Source organism: Rhizophagus irregularis, chromosome 32 (assembly GCF_026210795.1).
Source record: "Rhizophagus irregularis chromosome 32, complete sequence".
Taxonomy (NCBI): Eukaryota; Fungi; Glomeromycota; class Glomeromycetes; order Glomerales; family Glomeraceae; genus Rhizophagus; species Rhizophagus irregularis.
In genome coordinates this window covers 128,805-149,125 of record NC_089460.1, presented here as the reverse complement: position 1 = coordinate 149,125, position 20,321 = coordinate 128,805, and the positions used below count along the sequence as shown (strand labels likewise).

Sequence of the window (20,321 nt, the reverse complement as noted above, 5' to 3'; positions counted from 1 at the left end):
GTGCATCACATGAATAGTCGTATGCATCCAAAGCTTGTTTGAAATCCTGCATCTCCTTTTGACTTAATGCTTTATCACTAAAAATACAGCGCCACTTTTCACAATCACAACATGTAACATAATCACGAATTAATACTCCTTTTGGCACAGGTTCAGTATTAGTTTGGTTAATTTGCAATGTTGGACAAAATTCTTTACTAGTTTCCGTTCCATAAACAGTATGAAATGAAGAATAATGATCTGGATTGTCTGTAATATATATAGTAGCTTTTATAAGATATAATATAAAAAATTATTAACATAAAATATAAATATACCTTTTGCAGGAATTGGATCAGTTAGAAAATGTAAACTATCAAAGATAATTTATGGAAGGCGTATTGGTATACATATGTCACATGACGGGTCTTAGCATTTTTTTATCTAAAAAAACATAATAAGAATATTAAATTTAAATAAACTGTATATTTATTTAAAAAATAAAATCATACTTGAAAAGAATAAGCACATTCATAATAATGAGTTTTTATAAAATTAATCAATTCTTTATGTCGCATTAATTGAACTTGTGTAATATCATCATTACAAGTCAATGAAGACTCAATCTTTGACATAAACTATATAGAGTGTAAATTTTGTATAAATTTAATGGATATTAAATAAATTATGTGATATAAAATATAAATATTCGTTCATTCTGAGTCATCTGCTTACCTCAAACAAGCCATTAATATCTTGTTCACTTGTAGCATCATAACATTTAAAAGGTTGATCTTTTAAAAATAATCTTTCAGAACGGCTATGTAATAAATTTTAAATATCTTTGATGCAATCTCATAATTCCCTTTCTAAATTAGCATTTTTATTTGCACTTTCACAAATTTCATCAAATATATCAACTTTATCAAAAAGAGCTTCTGATTCCTCATCCATTGTATTTCGCTTAATTGCTACATTTTAAAGTCCTAAATTCAAAATACTAATTATTCTTTCTGCTGAGTTTGTCAACTATGATGAGGTGCTGTCCGCACTACAATAAGCATATCATAATCTCCACTTAAAAAAAGACTGATTAAAGCAATTTGAACTGAGCCATAAGTACATCTATGATCAGGTTCTCCATTTGTATACAAACACAAAATTGGTGGAGAAGTATGATGGGTATACTTTGTATTGATAACATTATAAAATTCAGTTGTATGCTGAATAGCACTACTAGGCTCAAAAACAGTGTCTTTAAAAGATACAAAAACCTCTTCATTATAAAATCCATCTGATATATCTTTTGGAATTAAAACAAAAAAAATGACTGAAGGTGGTAAAGAAAGTTTTGTAAAATCATGGTCAGCTGCACCTAAAGTACTATTTTGTGCTGCTAATGATCACGATTACGTACTCCAAGAATGCGCACACCTTCACCAATGGTGAACCTTATACTTATCATCGCCTGATATAAAACATACATATTGTCAATATTGAGTTGTAAATTCACATAAATAACGAAAAAGTGCTGCACATTAGTGGGCATCCACACTTTTTTTACAAAGAAGTCTACCTTGTACCTTGAATTTAACTTGATATCTTCCTGTATATTGTATAGTTTTTATTACTATAGGATTTGTTGGCCAAAATTGCAATCGAATCCATTTATATGATGGTATGTGAATTGCTGCTGGAAGAGGTTCACCATGCTTAAGATCAAACTTAAAAAAAAAAAATATTAGATTATCTTTCAATATTTTTTCAAAAATAGATATGCGTCATACTAATGTCAATTTCAATTCTCAGCTGCGTTCGGGTAAAAAACTTACCTGGGAAGAATTAGCTCAACATAATAAAGCTGATGACACCTATGTTATGGATGGTTAGGTCGGTCCGGTGGTCCTGGTCGCATATAGGGATCTATAAGTCCTATTGAACGTCATCGATAGGTCCCCTATTAGGACCAGTCTGGATCCAAGGTCCCAGGACCTAGTCCGACTAAGTTATTTATAGATTTTATGAATTTTAGTAATAATTAAATATAAAAAAAGTGAGTTGCGATATCGGGATTCACTTTTTTATATTGATTTTATATAAAAAAGTGAGTTGCGGTATCGGGATTCACTTTTTTATATTGATTTTATATAAAAAAAGTGAGTTGCGGTATCGGGATTCACTTTTTTATATTGATTTTATATAAAAAAAGTGAGTTGCGGTATCGCGATTCACTTTTTTATATTGATTTTATATAAAAAAAAGTGAGTTGCGGTATCGCGATTCACTTTTTTATATTGATTTTAATATAAAAATGTGAATCGCAATATCGCAACTCATTTTTTATATGATTTTAATAATATAAAAATTGTATTGCAATATTGCAGTGCACTTTTTTACAATTTATAATTACTTAAAATCAAATTTACAGCAAATTATACATATATAATTTAAACATATGCATCTATCTTATAACCTTAGGATCACGGCTCTTTCATTCAAAATTTTTGGACCTAAAGATGCATTTTACCAGGTCCTGACCAGGTTCCTTTAGGTCCCAAAAATTTGGACCTAGGACTTTATGCCACTGCTAGCCTTTACTCCAGTTGCTGTATTCCGTGCATGATCGTCTTTACGATATCACCAATTTCAATAAAGACATCCAGTGGTAAAGATATTTGCTATTTACTTCTAAGATAATTAATACGTAAGCCTTGCTAAAATTATATTATAAAGATCATGTATAGAAATTGCCAAAGGCATATGCATAATTGTATTATGCCATCGATCATCTACAGCAGGTGTTTCCTTTATAATTAAATTTTTTGTTATTAATAAATTTTATTTATAAAAAATTTAATTTAATTTCAATAGAAAAATACCTCATTAAAATATAGATTTAATTCTTCCCAAAATGGATTAAATTTTGTTCCCTTAAATCCACTATTTACTCGCAAATCAAATATTATTGACGGATCTTCTAGTGCTAACATTAATCATAATCTTTCTTCAACTTTACGGTTAATAGCATTTAATGTAGTAGCTGCATCACCAGTAAGGTCAAAATATAACATTCGTAATACAGCAGGAGTGACTGTTTTTATTAAAGAATACTGCATAAATAATATATATAAATACGTTAATAAATTATATAAAATTTTACAATTTACATTTTTTAAAATTTTAATTTAATTAGCAGTACCTTATTAAGAACATTTTTTCTCATCTGCTGAGTAAAGTATTTAGGCAATCCTTCATGAATTTCAGCTGACATGCAAACTTTTTCAGTTTCATCTTGAAATTCATTAATCACTTCAAATTCTGGTATTTTCCATACATACATTATTGTACTAATAAGATAATTTTCTTGCGTATATCTAAGAAAATAGAATTATTAACATTAATAATAAAATATTCAGTGTTGGAATTGGACATTGTCCAATTCCCAATAGTGGACTATTGGACTTTGGACCTAATGGAGATATCCAGTCCAATTCCAATTCAAATGGACTATGTCCTCATAAATTTGGCCGAATTAAATTTTATATACCATAATTCTGGCTAATTTTATAATGCCGGCTAAAATTAATTTTAATTCTTTACAATTAAAAAAGCATACGTGTACATAAATTTGTGCTGTAAATTAACCATAATTGGTTAAAAGGATGATCAATCAATTGAAAAATATAAAAAAAAAAATTTTTTTATTTAATCTCTTTTTGCAATCATCTTCAAAATAAAACAAAGAAAAGATAAGGGTACTCATTTCTAATTTTAATTATCATAATATTATGGGCCGTCAACCACATTTTTTAACACCATATGTTGTAGTTTTGCACGCAGCAAAAAAGGTAAATAAAAGCAACAAGTATGCAGTATGTCGAGCTTGTATTAGTATTATTGGAAAAGATGAAGCATATAAGTTAAAGTTTACAAATACTAAAAAAGAATGTGCACGTCATATTAAAAACTGTCCAAATTTTGCGCAGAAATATAGTTCACAACAAATAGCAAAACTTCTTGATGACGCAGCAAAAGATGGTGCGAAGAGTAAACCATTTAAAAAAAGATGTCATACAGAATCATCTGATGATGGATTATCTGATGATGATGACAATGATAATCCAATACTTGAAGAAGAAACATCAAATTTGGATGAGATTACACTGGATAATTATATATTTTGTCCATTAACAATTATTCAAGAACAGAAACTTGAACAACTTTTATTGGATGTAACTGTTTCATGTGGCTTTACATTCCGATGGATTGAGGATCCTGCAGTTAAAAATTTATTTCATTGGTTAAATCCAATGATTGCATTGCCTTTTCGAAAAGTATTATCAGGACGTATTTTAAAAGATGCAACTGACGAAGTTTCAACAAAATTACTTGATAATGCTAAAAATGATTTGTCTGGTGTAACCCTCGCTTTTGATGGGTGGAAAAATGTGGCACGACAACATATTTTTGGTATAGTTCTTATTACATCTACAGGCGAAATGATTATTTGGAAAGCAATCAATTGCGGCGGTAATAGAGGTATTGCCAATGAGATTATTCGAATTACACAACAACTTTTTGCAGAATTGAATCAAGAAAATATAAGAGTTAATGGGCTAGTTACAGATTCAGCATCAGAAAATGCTTCTGCATGGTGTGTATTTTCAGTTTTTTATTGTTTAATTTTAATTATATTTAATTAATTAATTTTAATTAATTAATTTAATTATTAAATTTATAAATATATTATTAATAGGAAACAACTTCAATTACTTTATCGTGATAAACTATTTTTACCCTGTTTTGCTCATCAAATGAATCTATGTGTTGGTGATATATTTAAAGAATCAAATTCTCTTACAAAAGTTGGTGAGCAAGCTGTTGCAATTGCTAGTTTTTTTAACCGTGCAAAAGTATGGATTGGAAAATTACAAGAAGAGCAAGCAGCAATGTATAAAAATAAATATTATGCATTAATTGTACCTAATGATACTCGTTGGAATTCCCAATATTATTGTTTTGCAAGTTTATTGTGATCAAAATCTGCATTAAAAGTAAGTCTTGATTTTTTTTAATAAAATTTATATTATTCTATTACTAAAAAAATTAAAATTATTAGAATTTAGCAACAAAAATTGAAGAACAAGAAAGTGATGATCTTTATGATTTTCCAAACGAATATCTTAACTGCATTTCTGATAATAATTGGTGGAAAAAGCTTAAAGAATTGGAAACATTAGTACTTCCCTATTGTGCTGCACTTAATCAACTTCAACGACATAATTCACAACTTCATGATGTTCTCCATTGCTTTGGCAATTTAGTTATAGTTTTACATTCATTAGATAATAATAATCTTAAAAACAAGCTTTTAAAAAAACTTGAAAAAAGGTGGAGTGATTGGGAGCAACCTCTTTTATTATTGGCATTTTTACTTTATCCAGGATATCGTATTGATAAATTTAATCCTGAAATTGAAACTTTGTCTTTTCCACATCTTGGTAAATGGGTTACTTATTACTATTGTGCTTGGTTTAATGAAGATCTGACTGTAATATTAGTTGAATTAGAGGCTTATCGACAAAAAAAATATCCCTATAATGATGCAACTTCACGACAATTTAATAATAATGTTTTAGAATTTTGGAATTATGTTCGTGGTTATTCTAAAGAACTTTATCGTGTTGCTGAACGTATTTTTTCAATTGCAGTAACTACAGCATCTCTTGAAAGACCTTTTTTCACAATGGGATGGTTACACTCAAAGCGGCGAAATCGTTTAGCAGTAAGTATTTTTATTAGTAATTTAATTATAATAAATATAATTATATCATTTATTAATATTTTTTTAAATTATTTAGCATGAGAAGATTTTAGGAATGACTCAGTTACATGCTTCAATGCAACAAAAACTTAAACAAAAAAAAATTGATGAAGATGCATTAAAGTTTTGAAGTACAGGTGTTGCACTTCCAGTAAATGAAAATGAAGATCCAAATGCATCAGATGATCTGAATGTGTCAGATGATGAATCATCAAGTGAATTTATTGAAACAGATGCTAATGTTCAAACTGAAAGTAATTGGAGAAGTGTAGTGTCAAGATGGATTAATATGTTGGAAGATAAATCAAATGAAGAATATGATAATGATAATGAAAGTGATAGTAATGATGATGATGAAGAACTTGAAATTAATGTTACAAATATATCAAATTTGCCTCATCCTGCTAGAGATCAAAATTCTAAATGGAAACTTCAAGATATTTTTATTGAAAGTTTAGGGGAACCCAATTATTTGTCAGCTTTTATTTTAGGTAACAATTAAAAAAATTTTAGATATCAATAAAAATGCTAAGCATAATTGATGAATTCAATAAAAAATTTTAATAAATATCAATAAAAAATGATTTGCAATTATAACTTTTGTAATTATTTATATATTTGCTAAAATTACATATAAAACTTATAGCTGTTGGATAAGGTCTATAGTCCAATAGTCCAAATTTTAATGGAATTGGAATGGACTAAGTCCAATATTCCAATAGTCCAATGGTCCAAAAGTCCAATAGTCCAAAAGGCCAACACTGAAAATATTAATAAATAATTACAAATAATTATAGCTTACATAGTTACATTACCTATAAATTCCAATTGGACAAGTTAATTGAAGATTTTTAAGATATCGATAACGCTTCACACAGGTTGAAAAGTGAAAAATCAGGCATCAATCAGGCACCAATCGGTCACCAATCAGGCACCAATCAGCTACCTGATTGGTGACCGATTGGTACCTGATTTTTCACTTTTTGACCTGTGTCATAATGTCTATAGAAAGATAAGAATAAATATCCATATATTGATAAAAACTACATCGTAAAATCATATCATTTAACTCTTGATATTGTTCATTAAGATCATCTTCTTTACAACCAAGAACTCGAAACATACTAGCATTATTTGCTGGATTACGTGCTGATTCATCATTATGATGAATGGCAGCCATTATTGTTTTACTTTTTACAAAATGTTCACTATATTTTCGCATAATTTCTATTAAAGAAATATAGCAGAAATAGTATTATTCCATTCACTATTATTTACCCAAGGTTGACCTATAGAGAGTTTCAATGATTCAATTAAAAGATTCAGCTTCTGATGTGAAATGGGTTCTTTTTTGTGATGGCTAGTGTAATATGTGAGGTTATATGTATTTCTATCAGTATTATCACTTGCATATGTTGCCAATTCTTTAAAAAATGCAGGCATATGACAGAAACAAAATTGTAATAATTTTAAATATGAATCAATGTATGTACCAAAGAGCATTTGCAACACGTGTTACAAATTCCTTTCCTAAAGTTTAATGAATACCTCCTTTCCAACCAACTTTGTGATTACATAAAAGATCAATAATTTCATTATATAACAAATCGCATCTAATATGTTCAGTACAGTGCTGTAGAAGTTTTAGTTGTTGTGTATTTCTCATCATAATCACTAGTCGAACGATGTCAAATTGGAAACCAATCAGGTGACCGAATTCCACCTGATTGGTCCCTATTTTTTTAAAAATTTTCATCAATCGGTAAACCCGATTGCTGCCAAAAGATGGCGCAAAAGGAGGATACTCGGGTACCAATCGGGATATTCAATAGAGTATAATCGGGTATTAATAGTTACTAATAGGATATTTACTGGATATTTACTATTTGACATATCAGTATACTGATTGATAACTTTTTGATAAATTTATAACAATAAGAAATCTGCCGATTGCATACATTTTTATTTAAATTTATTTGATATTTTACAATAATTACATTTAATAATTTAAATTTATTAATTATTAAAAATACAAAATCAGAAATACTACTAATACTGAAATTTTATCTGGAATCCGGTATCCACTTTACAGAAACTTTAAGTTTTCAAGTGATATCATTTCAATATCATTTCAATATCATTTCAATATCGATTTAATATCGATACGATATCAAAATAAAGTATTATCACTTCGATATCATTTCGATATTAAATCGATATTAAAATGATATCAAAATGATAATAGAAATGATATCAAAACAACATCTTTAAGTTTAATTTAAAGATATCATTTCGATATTATTTTAATTATCATTTCGATATCATTTTAATATCAATTTAATATTGAAATGATATCGAAGTGATAATACTTTATTTCGATATCGTATCAATATTAAATCGATATTGAAATGATATTGAAATGATATTGAAATGATATCGTTAAGATAAACTTAACGATATCGATTCTATATTGATTAAAAATGGTAAGTTTCTGTAAAGCAGGTTGGAGCAAATTCCCTACAAAAGAAATAAAAAAACATTAAAGAAAGTTTTTTAAAAAAAGTTTCAAAAGTTAAAACTTACTTATGAAATTCCGGTATATACATCTATCAGAGCCGATTCCCTATAATAAGAATAATAAAAAAATGTTTATTACCATTTTTTTTAATAGTTTCGAAAAAAAATTTCTGAAACTTATTACTTATGAGATTCTATGGGATTCGTTATACCGATTCCCTATAATAGAACATTTAAAAAAACGTTAAAAACGTTTTTTTAATAGTTTCAAAAAAATATTTTTCGAAGCTTACCTATGGGATTCGTTATACCAATTCCCTATAAAAGAATTAAAAAAAAACGTTAACGTTTTTTTAATAGTTTCAAAAAAATATGTTTCGAAACTTACCTATGGGATTCATTATACTGATTCCCTATAAAAGAATTAAAAAAAAAACGTTAGTTAACGTTTTTTTAAAAGTTTTGAAAAATATTTTCGAAACTTATCTATGGGATTCGTTATAACCGATTCCCTATAATAGAATAATAAAAAAATGTTAGTTAATGTTTTTTTAAAAGTTTCGAAAAATAATTTTCAAAACTTATCTATGGGATTCGTTATAACCGATTTCCTATAATAGAATAATAAAAAAATGTTAATTTTTCGAAACTTACCTATGGGATTCGTTATACCGATTCCCTATAATAGAATTAAAAAAAAAACGTTAGTTAACGTTTTTTTAAAAGTTTCGAAAAATATTTTTTCGAAACTTATCTATGGGATTCGTTATAACCGATTCCCTATAATTGTATATTAAAAAAAAGAGTTTCGAAAAATTTTTTCGAAACTCACCTATGGGATTCGTTATAACCGATTCCCTATAATAGTGTATTAGAAAAAAAACGTTAAAAACATTTTTTAATAGTTTCGAAAAATTATTTTTCGAAACTTACCTATGGGATTTGTCCCTATAATTGATAATTGAATCATATGGGCCGATCCTTGGAATCTAATTTTTTTACACAAAAATAATTTTATTAAAGCAAATATAAATTATCATTTATATAAGAATAATAAATTTATACCAGATAATGCAAAAAAAACTAATTAATTATATAATTTTTAATTTTTTTTTAATATAAGATATCATTAAAATTTAAAAGATCAAATATAACTCTCATGACAAAATCATTGATAATTCTTCGTAGAAATAAGCTATACAAATAAATTTACATTCATTTGAAAGAGAAAATCGAGATCTATCTAATGAATCTAAAATCAAGTGAATTGAATCACTAGTTGTTCAGTAATCACGTTCAGTATATTATTGAATTTTATCTAAATTTGATCATTAATTACTTCACATATAGTGATTCAATTTGAATGATCTTTGCTCCCTAAGGTGATGCCAACTTTTATCTTTAAAATAAATTTAAAATAATTCGTTTAATATATGTAGATGTTTAGGAATCATCAATTATATTATTAATATAAAATTTTATAAATTTGATAAAATCTGATATAAAAAATTTTATTAAATACCTGTAGATGCAAGCTACACGAATGAAATTATATTCATTTGAAAGAGAAAATTGAGGTCTATCTAATAAGCCTAAAATCGAATGAATTGAATCACTGGATTGTGAATAATTACGTCTAATATATTTATTTTTAATTTTTAAATTTGATTTGACTTTGATCGTTAATTACGCCTCATCCAGTGATCCAATTTTCCTGATCTTTGATTCTTACGATAGAGCAAATTCTCAGCTTTCAAATGAATGTAAAATGATGACGTTAGCATATCTCCAGGAATAATAATGCACGATTTTGTCACCTGCATAAAGTCCGATCTGAAAATTTTATTTCTTACCAAAAAATGCTTTCATAAGAGAATCCCAAATTCTTTTACTTTATTTAAAAGATTTTATTTGCCATTTAAGGATTTTAGTAGAATAAATCTAATAAAATAATTTTAAAAGATAAAAAACAAATATATAATTAGTTATTTTGAAAAAAAAAGAATATCTTATTATTCATTTTACAACTATTTTACATCATAATTATTTTTTATTTGCATGTATTTTTTACAAAGAAAAAACAATAAATTAATGCTAAAAATTATGAAAAAATATGTCTTATCTATGTATATAAAATATTAAGTTTTTTCTTTTACTTACCACTTAAAAATAACTGCTATATTTGCTTATAAACTTTTTTGTCATATTTAATAAAAGTGAATAGAAAAATGATGGAAAAGTGATGGGAGTGATGGGGAAAAAGAAGTGGTTATTACCGTTATTTTTGAATATTGATTAAAAAAATTTTTTTTTATTTTTTAATAAATCTGAGTTACGTAAATATATAACACATATTTAATTTAGATTTGTGTAATGTTAATCTTACTAAAATATTAAGTTTTTATAAAAATCTTAATTTAGACTAATTCCAAAAATCGGCACATATGTATTAAAAAAAACGTTTTAAAAAAACGTTAAAACATTTTTTAATAGTTTTGAAAAATTATTTTTCGAAACTAATCTATGGGATTCGTTATAACCGATTCCCTATAATTGTATATTAAAAAAAAGAGTTTCGAAAAATTTTTTCGAAACTCACCTATGGGATTCGTTGTAACCGATTCCCTATAATAGTGTATTAGAAAAAAAACGTTAAAAATGTTTTTTAATAGTTTCGAAAAATTATTTTTCGAAACTTACCTATGGGATTCGTTCCTATAATTGAATATTAAAAAAAACATTTTAAAAAAACGGTAAAACGTTTTTTAATAGTTTTGAAAAATTATTTTTCGAAACTAACCTATGGGATTCGTTGTAACCAATTCCCTATATTTGAATAATAAAAAAAAACGTTAAAAACGTTTTTTTAATAGTTTCAAAAAATTATTTTTCGAAACTAATCTATGGGATTCGTTATAACTGATTCCCTATAATTGTATATTAAAAAAAAAGAGTTTCGAAAAATTTTTTCGAAACTCACCTATGGGATTCGTTGTAACTGATTCCCTATAATAGTGTATTAGAAAAAAAACGTTAAAAACGTTTTTTAATAGTTTCGAAAAAGAATTTTTTGAAACTCACCTGGGATTCGTTATAACCGATTCCCTACAATTGAATAATAAAAAAAAATGAGTTTCGAAAAATTATTTTTCAAAACTCACCTATGGGATTTGTTATAACCGATTCCCTATAATTGTATATTAAAAAAAAAGAGTTTCGAAAAATTTTTTCGAAACTCACCTATGGGATTTGTTATAACCGATTCCCTATAATTAAATATTAAAAAAAAAGTGAGTTTCGAAAAATTATTTTTCGAAACTCACCTATGGGATTCGTTATAACCGATTCCCTACAATTGAATATTAAAAAAAAAAGTGAGTTTCAAAAAATTATTTTTTGAAACTCATCTATGGGATTCGTTATAACCGATTTCCTACAATAAAATGTTAAAAAAAAATGTTAAAAATCGTTTATTAATATCTTCAAATAAATGGTTTTTTCAGTTTAATAAAGTTTTGAAAGTAAAATATTTGAAACTTTTGTAAGATTCTGGTATCCAAATCGGAACCAATTTCCTAAAAAAAAAAATTTTTTTAAAAGTTTCAAAAGTAAATGTTTGAAAAAAAATGTTAAAGATAGTATGAAATAGTTTAAACTTTTTTTTAAGTTTCAAAAGTAAATGTTTGAAAAAAATGTTAGTGTAAATTTCAATAGTATAAAATAGTTTAATTTTAGTTAAAGAAAAATAGTTTATCAATAGTCTAATTGAAACAATAGAAATCAATCAGTAAATTTAAACTGAACGATAGTTATCAATCGGGTATTAACCTGATTGATACCTGATTGAAGTGTACACCAATTTCTAACTATTGAATAAATCAGGTGACTGATCAAAAAAAAAGTTACCAATCGGGTAGGTACCCGATTGGTCAGCGTTTTACCTGTGAATGTCAAATGCATCAGGAAAACTAGGTGGATTTATATCTCTCATAGATTCTATAAGAAGCAAAAAATTTATATGATTATATCCTAAGACTTCCATAATTTTAAGGTAAATTAAATTAATTAATTATTATTGACATTCTATAAAAAAAAAAGAATGGTTAGTAAACTATTCGTAATAATAAAAAATAAAAAAAATTAAAGATTCGTATCGTACTTACGAATCTTTAGATTTTTGTTCTTCAGAAGCCCACCCAAACTAGCTATAAAAAAAAGAAAGAATGGTTAATAAACCATTCGTAATAATAAAAAATAAAAAAAAATTAAAGATTCGTACTTACGAATCTTTAGGTTTTCGTTCTTCGGATGCCCACCCAAACTAGCTATAAAAAAAAAAAAGAATGATTAATAAACTATTTGTAATAATAAAAAAATAAAAAAATTAAAGATTCGTATTTACAAATCTTCATATCGGCTGATTTGATTACTTATCCCGATATATTTAATTTTTAAGTTATTTTTGGCAAAAAGTGTTACATAAGATGCAGTAAAGTTAGGGTATTAATTCGAAACAAAAAATTTAAGTAAAATTATTGTCATTATTATAAATTAAGTTTTGGCTAAAATAATGTTAATTCCGGCCAGAATTAACATTGCATTTCAATACAATTAAAAAAACTTTTTTATTATTTTATTTAGTTAATGAATCTTTAGTTTATTGATAAATTATGTAATTTTTTTTATATGTTCAAACCTAACAAGTTATTATTAGCATAGTGAACATTGCTAATAAATTTTTTAAAAATTAATTTTAACGAATTTTTTAATTTTATTAAATCTTAATATTGTCATCGTATCATAATTTTATACCTTATTTTTTTTTCTAATGGGAAACAGAAACTGTTACACAGTCTAAAGTGCATAACGTGCACAATTTGATTGGATCAACGTCCCATTATCCGATTCTTGATATTTTAATCAATAACATATCACTTTACATAGGATTACAGTCTTTTGTTACACTTTGGTATAATAATTAAAAAAATTGAATGCATTAAAGTTATATTAAAATAAATGATTAAAATATTTAATAATGTTTCATTTAAACAAAATATAAAATTGACTTCTCACTAAATTAATAAAACCAAAATTATTTTTCAATCTTCAATATGAAGTTTCTTTGGTTTTGAAGAAATTGTGTTATCATTAAATAGGTAAAAAAGAGACCTATTTTCATATTCAAGAATGTCTCTTATTACCAATTTGTGTTTACTACCACCACCTTTAAGAGTTTGTCGAAAAAAATGAGTGACCTGTTGATGGTTCTTTTTCTCAACAGGTGCACATGAGAACGCTTTCATTCCCCATTTCTGATGTATTTCCATGAACTCAGATATGTGGCAAACAAGAACATGAATATATGGCGTAATTGAACTTGGACTATACAATCCTTTTTCAATACGATTTGAGTTGGGAATAATTCTATCTGGAGTTAAGAACAATTCTAGCCAATCTTCAACTTCAAATTGGAATTGTTGTACATCGTAATCTTTTGTTTTAAGATTGAAATAAATTTGGTTAAACCTATTCCATAATTCACGAATTTTTTTAGCTCTTGTAGGTGGTAAAATTCGACCTAAATTAAAATTTTTTAAAACTTTTAATTTGTCATCACCCATTAATGACGTGTGATTCCATGCATCAGCTCCATGTTCCTTCCAAAATTGGAAATTTACACTGATTCGGCTCATTTCCTGCATAATTTCTTTACGACATACATCATCAAATTGATTGGATTCTTTCAATTCTGAAATGACCAAACTCCAAAGACGATCCCAAATACGAAGCATGATGTGGAGCTCATCTGGAACCCAGTTATTTAAAGAAATCATGTAAAAAAGAGGCCTTTTGTTATGACCTGGGTATTCATTAATTTTTTCAATCTCCTTGCTTATTTTCCAATTTGTTTGGTTATTATTTTGGCCATGTTTGGATATTTGACACCAAGGACAAAAAAAATTTGAATTTGCTGCATTAAATCCAAGGCAAATTGATAGGAATTTCCAATCTGAACTAAAATATAGTTCAAATTTCCAAACAATTTCATCAATTTTTAGGCCATAATTTTTAAGATCATCTAATTCTTGGATAAAGGGCATCATCATAATTTCTAAAAGCTCATAATTTTCTATACCAGGAAAAAGAACTGTGGTATAATGGTAGTCAGGTTTATGAATATTTTGAATATCGTTCAAAATTGTCATGGTGATCATCACTTGTTTAAGTCTTCTTCCTACGTTGCGCCCATCTCCTGATATTCTCAAATGAATTATTGGATCATTTACGTCCAATACTCCATTAAGAGCTAGAGCTGGTATAATATATTTCAAAATATCTTTTGCACTACGATGCCCACCATTTGAAATATTATTTATTTCAGTTATTTCTGAATTTAAAATGTTTGAACTTTCATCAAAATCTAATTCATTTAAAGTTGGAACAATGGGAATATTAATAATGCTGATCATAATTTTTTGATCCATAATTCTTGTAATTTTATGTCATCGATCTGATACTATCCATTCACGTTCTAAATCAGGTTCTATTGCAGTCAAAGCCCGGTAGCCTTCACGAGGAATATAATTTTGGTCAATTATTTGTACTATTGATGTAAGCTTTTTTTCTTTTTCTTCATTATCTTTTAAACCATAATTGATTTGAAAGTCGGTGTGATTAACATTATACAAAATTCGCTTAAGAGTGACTTGATCTTCACCATAAATTTTAACTCCTTTAATTTGGACTTGTTCTTTTAATTGATCTCCAAAATTTCGTTGCCTTTTATATACCATTGACTTACTACAAAGATCAAGTGGTTTTAATGGTTTCGATTGATTAATATTCTCTTTTTTTTTTCTCTCACTTGTTTTAATGTTTTCAGGTGAATTCCAAAAAGATGTATGCCTGATATTAATGTCTTCTCATTGTTAGGAAAAAGCTTCTAAAAAAAAAAATAAATAAATAATTTATAATATTTAAAATTTAATTAAAAAATATTTTAATAATACTCACTCTTACAACGGCATTTGCTGCTGCTGTTGAAGACATGTTTGAACAAACCTCTTCTGAAAAATCCAACCCATACATAATCCTAAAATGCGGCTTATCTCTTACATAATTGATAGAGCATTTTACTGTACGTTTGTTATTACCACGACCCCATGTAGTTTCCACACAATAACAATCAGGAATTTTATATTTATTTTTTCCTTGAGAAAAGGCCAAAACTGAAGGCTGAGGATATAGACCTTCCATTTTAACTACATATTGGTAGCTTCGTCTTCTGTCAGTGTACAATATAACGTTTGTTTTTGGATATTCGGTAATTTCCTTGGAAATATTATTACAGGTTCTTTTTATAGTTTTTTCTTTTGGCATTATTATAATTTTGCGTATTGTTCAAAAAAAAAAATTAAACTAAATGTAATAAGATGAAAAAAAATAAATAAAAAAAAAATAAATAAAAATTTTTTTTTTTTTTTTTAAAAGCAACCGGAATCGTCATACTCAAATTTATTTATATCCGTACTATTATTGTTGATTATACTTTATAACTATATAAATAAATCTATTTTTAGTATTATAACGTCAACTTATAATTTAAGTTTTTTTTAAATAGTAAGCATATTGTTTGATATTACCTTTTTTGTTTACAAACAAACAGCCGATTTTGCTAAAAAAAGAAAATTTTTTTTTTTTGGTTTAAATATTTTTTTTGGTTTAAATATTAAATTTCGGTTTAAAATTTTTTTTTATTTTGAAAATTTTTTTTTTATTTTAAAAAAATTTTTTTTTCATTTTTTTTTTTCGTTTTAAAAATTTTTTTTTCATTTTTTTTTTCGTTTTAAAAATTTTTTTTTCATTTTTTAAAATTCTTTTTTTTTCGTTTCAAAAAAGAAGACTTTTTCTTTAAAAAAAAAAACTTTAAAATATATATTTTCTAGTCTTTAGAAAATCAATGACAAACTTACTTTATTTTGTAAGAACACCAGCTTTAAACATATAACGGAAGAATGGGTATGTATATTGAGTATATGCATGTATATATTTTTTATTTATTTATTTGAGAAACGTATTAACATTTCTTCTTTCTTTTTTGTAGGAATGTTGGCTTTAACGAACGGGACTTGAGCATTTAATGACAGGCGGAAGTGTAAGTAGGTATAAGAGGGAGGTTTTGTTTATTTGATTTGAGAGATGTATTAATGTTTCTTCTTTCTTTTTTGTAGAAATGCCGGCTTTAACGAACTGGACTTGAGAATTTAATGGAAAGCGGAAGTGTAAGTAGGTATAAGAGGGAGGTTTTATTGTTTTGATTTGAGAAACGTATTAACGTTTCTTTCTTTTCGTAGGAGTGCTGGCTTTAACGAACTGGACTTGAGAATTTAATAGAAGGCGGGAGTGAGTAAAGTAAGTATAAGAGGGGAGGTTTTTTATTTGATTTGAGAAACATATTAACATTTCTTCTTTCTTTACTTTTTTGTAGTTTTAATGAGCTTATGAGCCGGACTTTGAGACTTTAATAAAAAGCGGGAGTGCAAGTATGTATGGGTGGAAATTCTTTTGTTTCACAAATGAAACCTTTTAGTATATTCAAAACCGTAGCTCATTAATTTAGGTGATTGTGCAACCAAGTCTTTTTAATATGTTCATTTTTATTTTATAAATCTAAATTCATGTAATGTAAGTACTTTCTAAAAATTAGCTGGAAAAAAAAATATAAATAATTTGTTCTATTAAATTTTCTATATTTAATTATTTTAAATTTGTAACCTTCTTTTCAATATTGATCAACTGAAGATGTAACACAATCTGGTGAAAGGAGATACCTAATTTATTGGCTTTCTCTATAATTGAATCTACTCATGCAAAAAAAGTTTTTCTTTTATTTTTACCCGGAAAAAAATATATTTCTTTACATTTCTTTTTTTTTATTTTATCTACTTAATGATCTATTATTCTTTTTTTTGTAATCCAGAAATGGATATGTAAAAATCCACCTTCACATTTATTACTCTTTACATCCTTTTCTTGTCAGGGTTTCCATTCAATAATTACTTGTCCTCGTTTATATCGTGAGTTCCTTTGTGAATAAATTTTAAATTTTCACTTCCGATCAAGAGGATTTTCTTCTTCTGTATCTATATCATCAAGATTGGTCACCACCGAAGTTACTTTATTTCCATGATAGAATTTGGTTCTCCAATTTGTATCACCAAAGACCTGCGCTAGCTTACTTGATGCATCTGGCCCCCAAAGATGCACTTATAAACACGAGATTTGTTAGAATAGTGATGAATATTACCACCAAATGTAGCAAAAAACTGACTTTCAGTGCAGGCCACAGTGACAGCCTTTAATCCAATTTTGGTAAAATGACAAGGAAGTTGGCGATGAATTAAAAAAACTAGTGTTTTTTTAAATTCATTTATAAAATTTTTTGGAAGCTTGTAAAAGCCTACGCGAGAAGAATTATATCGGCGTATAATTGCTTTATGCTGACTTAAACCTCGCTTAGATTTAAATGTCTTTTTACATACAGAGCATTGTAAAATATCTTCGGTAAAACTTATGGGCGAAATTGGAGTAAGAGGTAATATATAAGCCATTATACCTGAAAAATTCAATATTAACCCAAATAAAATAAATTATATAAAATTTTTTGACGAGTCCTTTCTTTTTTATTGATATATATTCAAAAAAAAACCTACTTGTTAATCTGGAAGATAAAAATTTTGGTGGAATATGAGAAATGGGTTTTTTGTAAGAGAAATGGGTTTTTACACGACTATGTTTTGTCTAATAATTTTGGTTCGCGACAAAAATTTTTTACTTCAGCTGGTCATTTAATCAGATGACAACTTATCATCTGATTTACTAGTGTTACAGTACAATTCTGAGCATGATCTGTTCAGGAAAATCTTTATTTTAACCTATAATTTCAGAATAGACAAATCCGCCGATATGTTGGGTTTTTGTTCTTCGAAAGCCCACCCGAACAAGCTATAAAAAAAAAAAGAATGGTTAGTAAACCGTTCATATATTAAAAAAAAACAAAAAAAAAAAGAACCAAGATTCGTACTTACTTACAAATCTTGGTTTCTTGGTTTTCCTTCTTCAGAAGCCCACCCGAAACCTAAAAAATGGAAAAGAACGGTTATTAGTAACCGTTCGTAATATTTTTTTTAAAAAAAAGAAAAATAAATAAACCAAGATTTGTACTTACTTACGAATCTTGGTTTTCATTTGTCAAAAGTTCACCTGAACCTATAAAAAAAAGAAAAGAACGGTTAGTAAACCGTTCCATAATAATAAAAAAGAAAAAAAATTTAAGATTCGTAATATAATACTTACAAATCTTAAAAAAATACTCCTTTTTCCGTCACCATTCACTTTTATTTTCTCCTTTTGTTTTACCCTTTCCTTTCATTTTCTCCTTCGTCTTACCCTTTCCCTTCGTTTTACTCTTTTCCTTTCATCTTACCCTTTCCCTTCATTTTACTCTTTCCCTTCATTTTACTCTTTCCTCTTCGTCTTACCCTTTCCCTTCTTTTTACTCTTTTTCCTTCGTCTTACTCTTTTCCCTTGGTCTTACCCTTTTCCCTTCATTTTACCCTTTTCCCTTCGTTTTACTTTTTCCGCATTTCCATAATTAATTCTTACGAAAAGGAAAGGGCCACATTTAAAATTTAAAAAAAATAAAATAAAATAATTTTTTTGTTTTTTTCTGCACCTATAGTGCCAAAGGACAAGGAAAAAAAGGAATAAAAGTTTAAAAAAGAATGCATAAGATTCTTTTTTAAACTTTTGATATGCGTAACATGTGACGTGGCTATTCGATCAGCATGGTTAGTTATTCGACCAATGTCTAATCATAGATCATTGCTAATTAAGGATTGAATTTTTTAATTTTAGTCGAATATAGGCCGAATTTACTAAGGCCGAATATTCCTTTTTCGACTAGTGTATGAAATACATATCATTGGAATCCTCTCAATGAGCTGAATCCAACCGTGTAAAGATCATAAAAATTGAATCACTAGATGCAGAATTCGTTAACTTTGAATTTTAATATTATTGTTTATTATAAAATCATATGACTATAACGTAATTTCGACTATTTTAACTTTTGGAGAGGCTCAAGTCAAAATCATTTCGACCATTTCGACCATTTCAAAGGTCAAAATTAACCAATTTCAGTTTCATGTATATTTTAATCTCATTTTTAATTACTTTTATATTCTAAGAAAGAAAAAGACTTGCAATAAATGTTTTATGTAAATTAGTATTTTCAATACAATAAGTTTGAGTATTTTAACAACATATATAGATTCCATTTTATTTTTATTTTCTTTTTGTTACTTTTCTATTTTTATCATTTATATACATTATGTTTCTTTAGCAGTTTTGGTTTTATAATACTATATAGAGTTTATAAAGGATACTGTTAAGTTAAAAACAGACTTTCAGTATGGCATTTATTTTTAGTCTATAGTGTTCATCATTATCTGATGGTTGGAGATTTTGACTCAATGATTTCTGAATTCTCAATTTATACATATTGGCAGATTTGTTTCATCACTTAAATATGCTGAATTTTTGCATTATTCAAGCACAGCAAAGTTATGGATGCATTGCACGATATCCATAAAGATGTGTGATTAAAAAAAATCAATTTTGATACGATTTTAATTTTGGCCAGAATTAACATAATTTTGGCCAGATTTATGTAGACCAGTGTAACATCATATGATAACGCTAAGCCACTCCAATAAAATGTTTTTTTACTTTTGCTTCTTTTTAATTTTAAAAAGTACACAAGTAGTATACGAGTTTCAAGTTAAAACTAAAAAATTGATTTTTAAATTATAAATTTAATCTATTACAGTATTTATAATACTTTAAATTTAAGTATAATAAGAAAAAAAATTTTGAACGCTCAACACTTGTGACAAAAAATAGTGAAGTATAAAGATAACCACCCAAAATCTTTTCAAAA

The 20,321-nt window shown here is 26.7% G+C and overlaps 4 protein-coding genes across 4 annotated transcripts; 1 reads left to right on the top strand and 3 right to left on the bottom strand.

The window, feature by feature from the left end:
* Window positions 1-5,730: 5,730 nt before the first annotated feature.
* Window positions 5,731-6,305, top strand: OCT59_022828 (uncharacterized protein; the record flags this gene model as incomplete). Its single annotated transcript, XM_066150384.1, has 2 exons — window positions 5,731-5,764; window positions 5,941-6,305. The coding sequence occupies 2 exons, from the start codon at window positions 5,731-5,733 to the stop codon at window positions 6,303-6,305; spliced, it is 399 nt and encodes a 132-aa protein (XP_066006426.1).
* Window positions 6,306-13,419: 7,114 nt separating this feature from the next.
* OCT59_022827 (uncharacterized protein) lies at window positions 13,420-14,790 on the bottom strand (the record flags this gene model as incomplete). Its single annotated transcript, XM_025327871.1, has 1 exon — window positions 13,420-14,790. One exon carries the CDS (start codon window positions 14,788-14,790, stop codon window positions 13,420-13,422), a length of 1,371 nt encoding a protein of 456 aa, XP_025169163.1.
* Window positions 14,791-14,823: 33 nt separating this feature from the next.
* On the bottom strand, window positions 14,824-15,700 carry OCT59_022826 (uncharacterized protein; the record flags this gene model as incomplete). Its single annotated transcript, XM_066150383.1, has 3 exons — window positions 14,824-15,117; window positions 15,186-15,263; window positions 15,335-15,700. The coding sequence occupies 3 exons, from the start codon at window positions 15,698-15,700 to the stop codon at window positions 14,824-14,826; spliced, it is 738 nt and encodes a 245-aa protein (XP_066006425.1).
* Window positions 15,701-17,428: 1,728 nt separating this feature from the next.
* On the bottom strand, window positions 17,429-17,931 carry OCT59_022825 (uncharacterized protein; the record flags this gene model as incomplete). Its single annotated transcript, XM_025327873.2, has 2 exons — window positions 17,429-17,586; window positions 17,652-17,931. The coding sequence occupies 2 exons, from the start codon at window positions 17,929-17,931 to the stop codon at window positions 17,429-17,431; spliced, it is 438 nt and encodes a 145-aa protein (XP_025169165.2).
* Window positions 17,932-20,321: the final 2,390 nt, after the last annotated feature.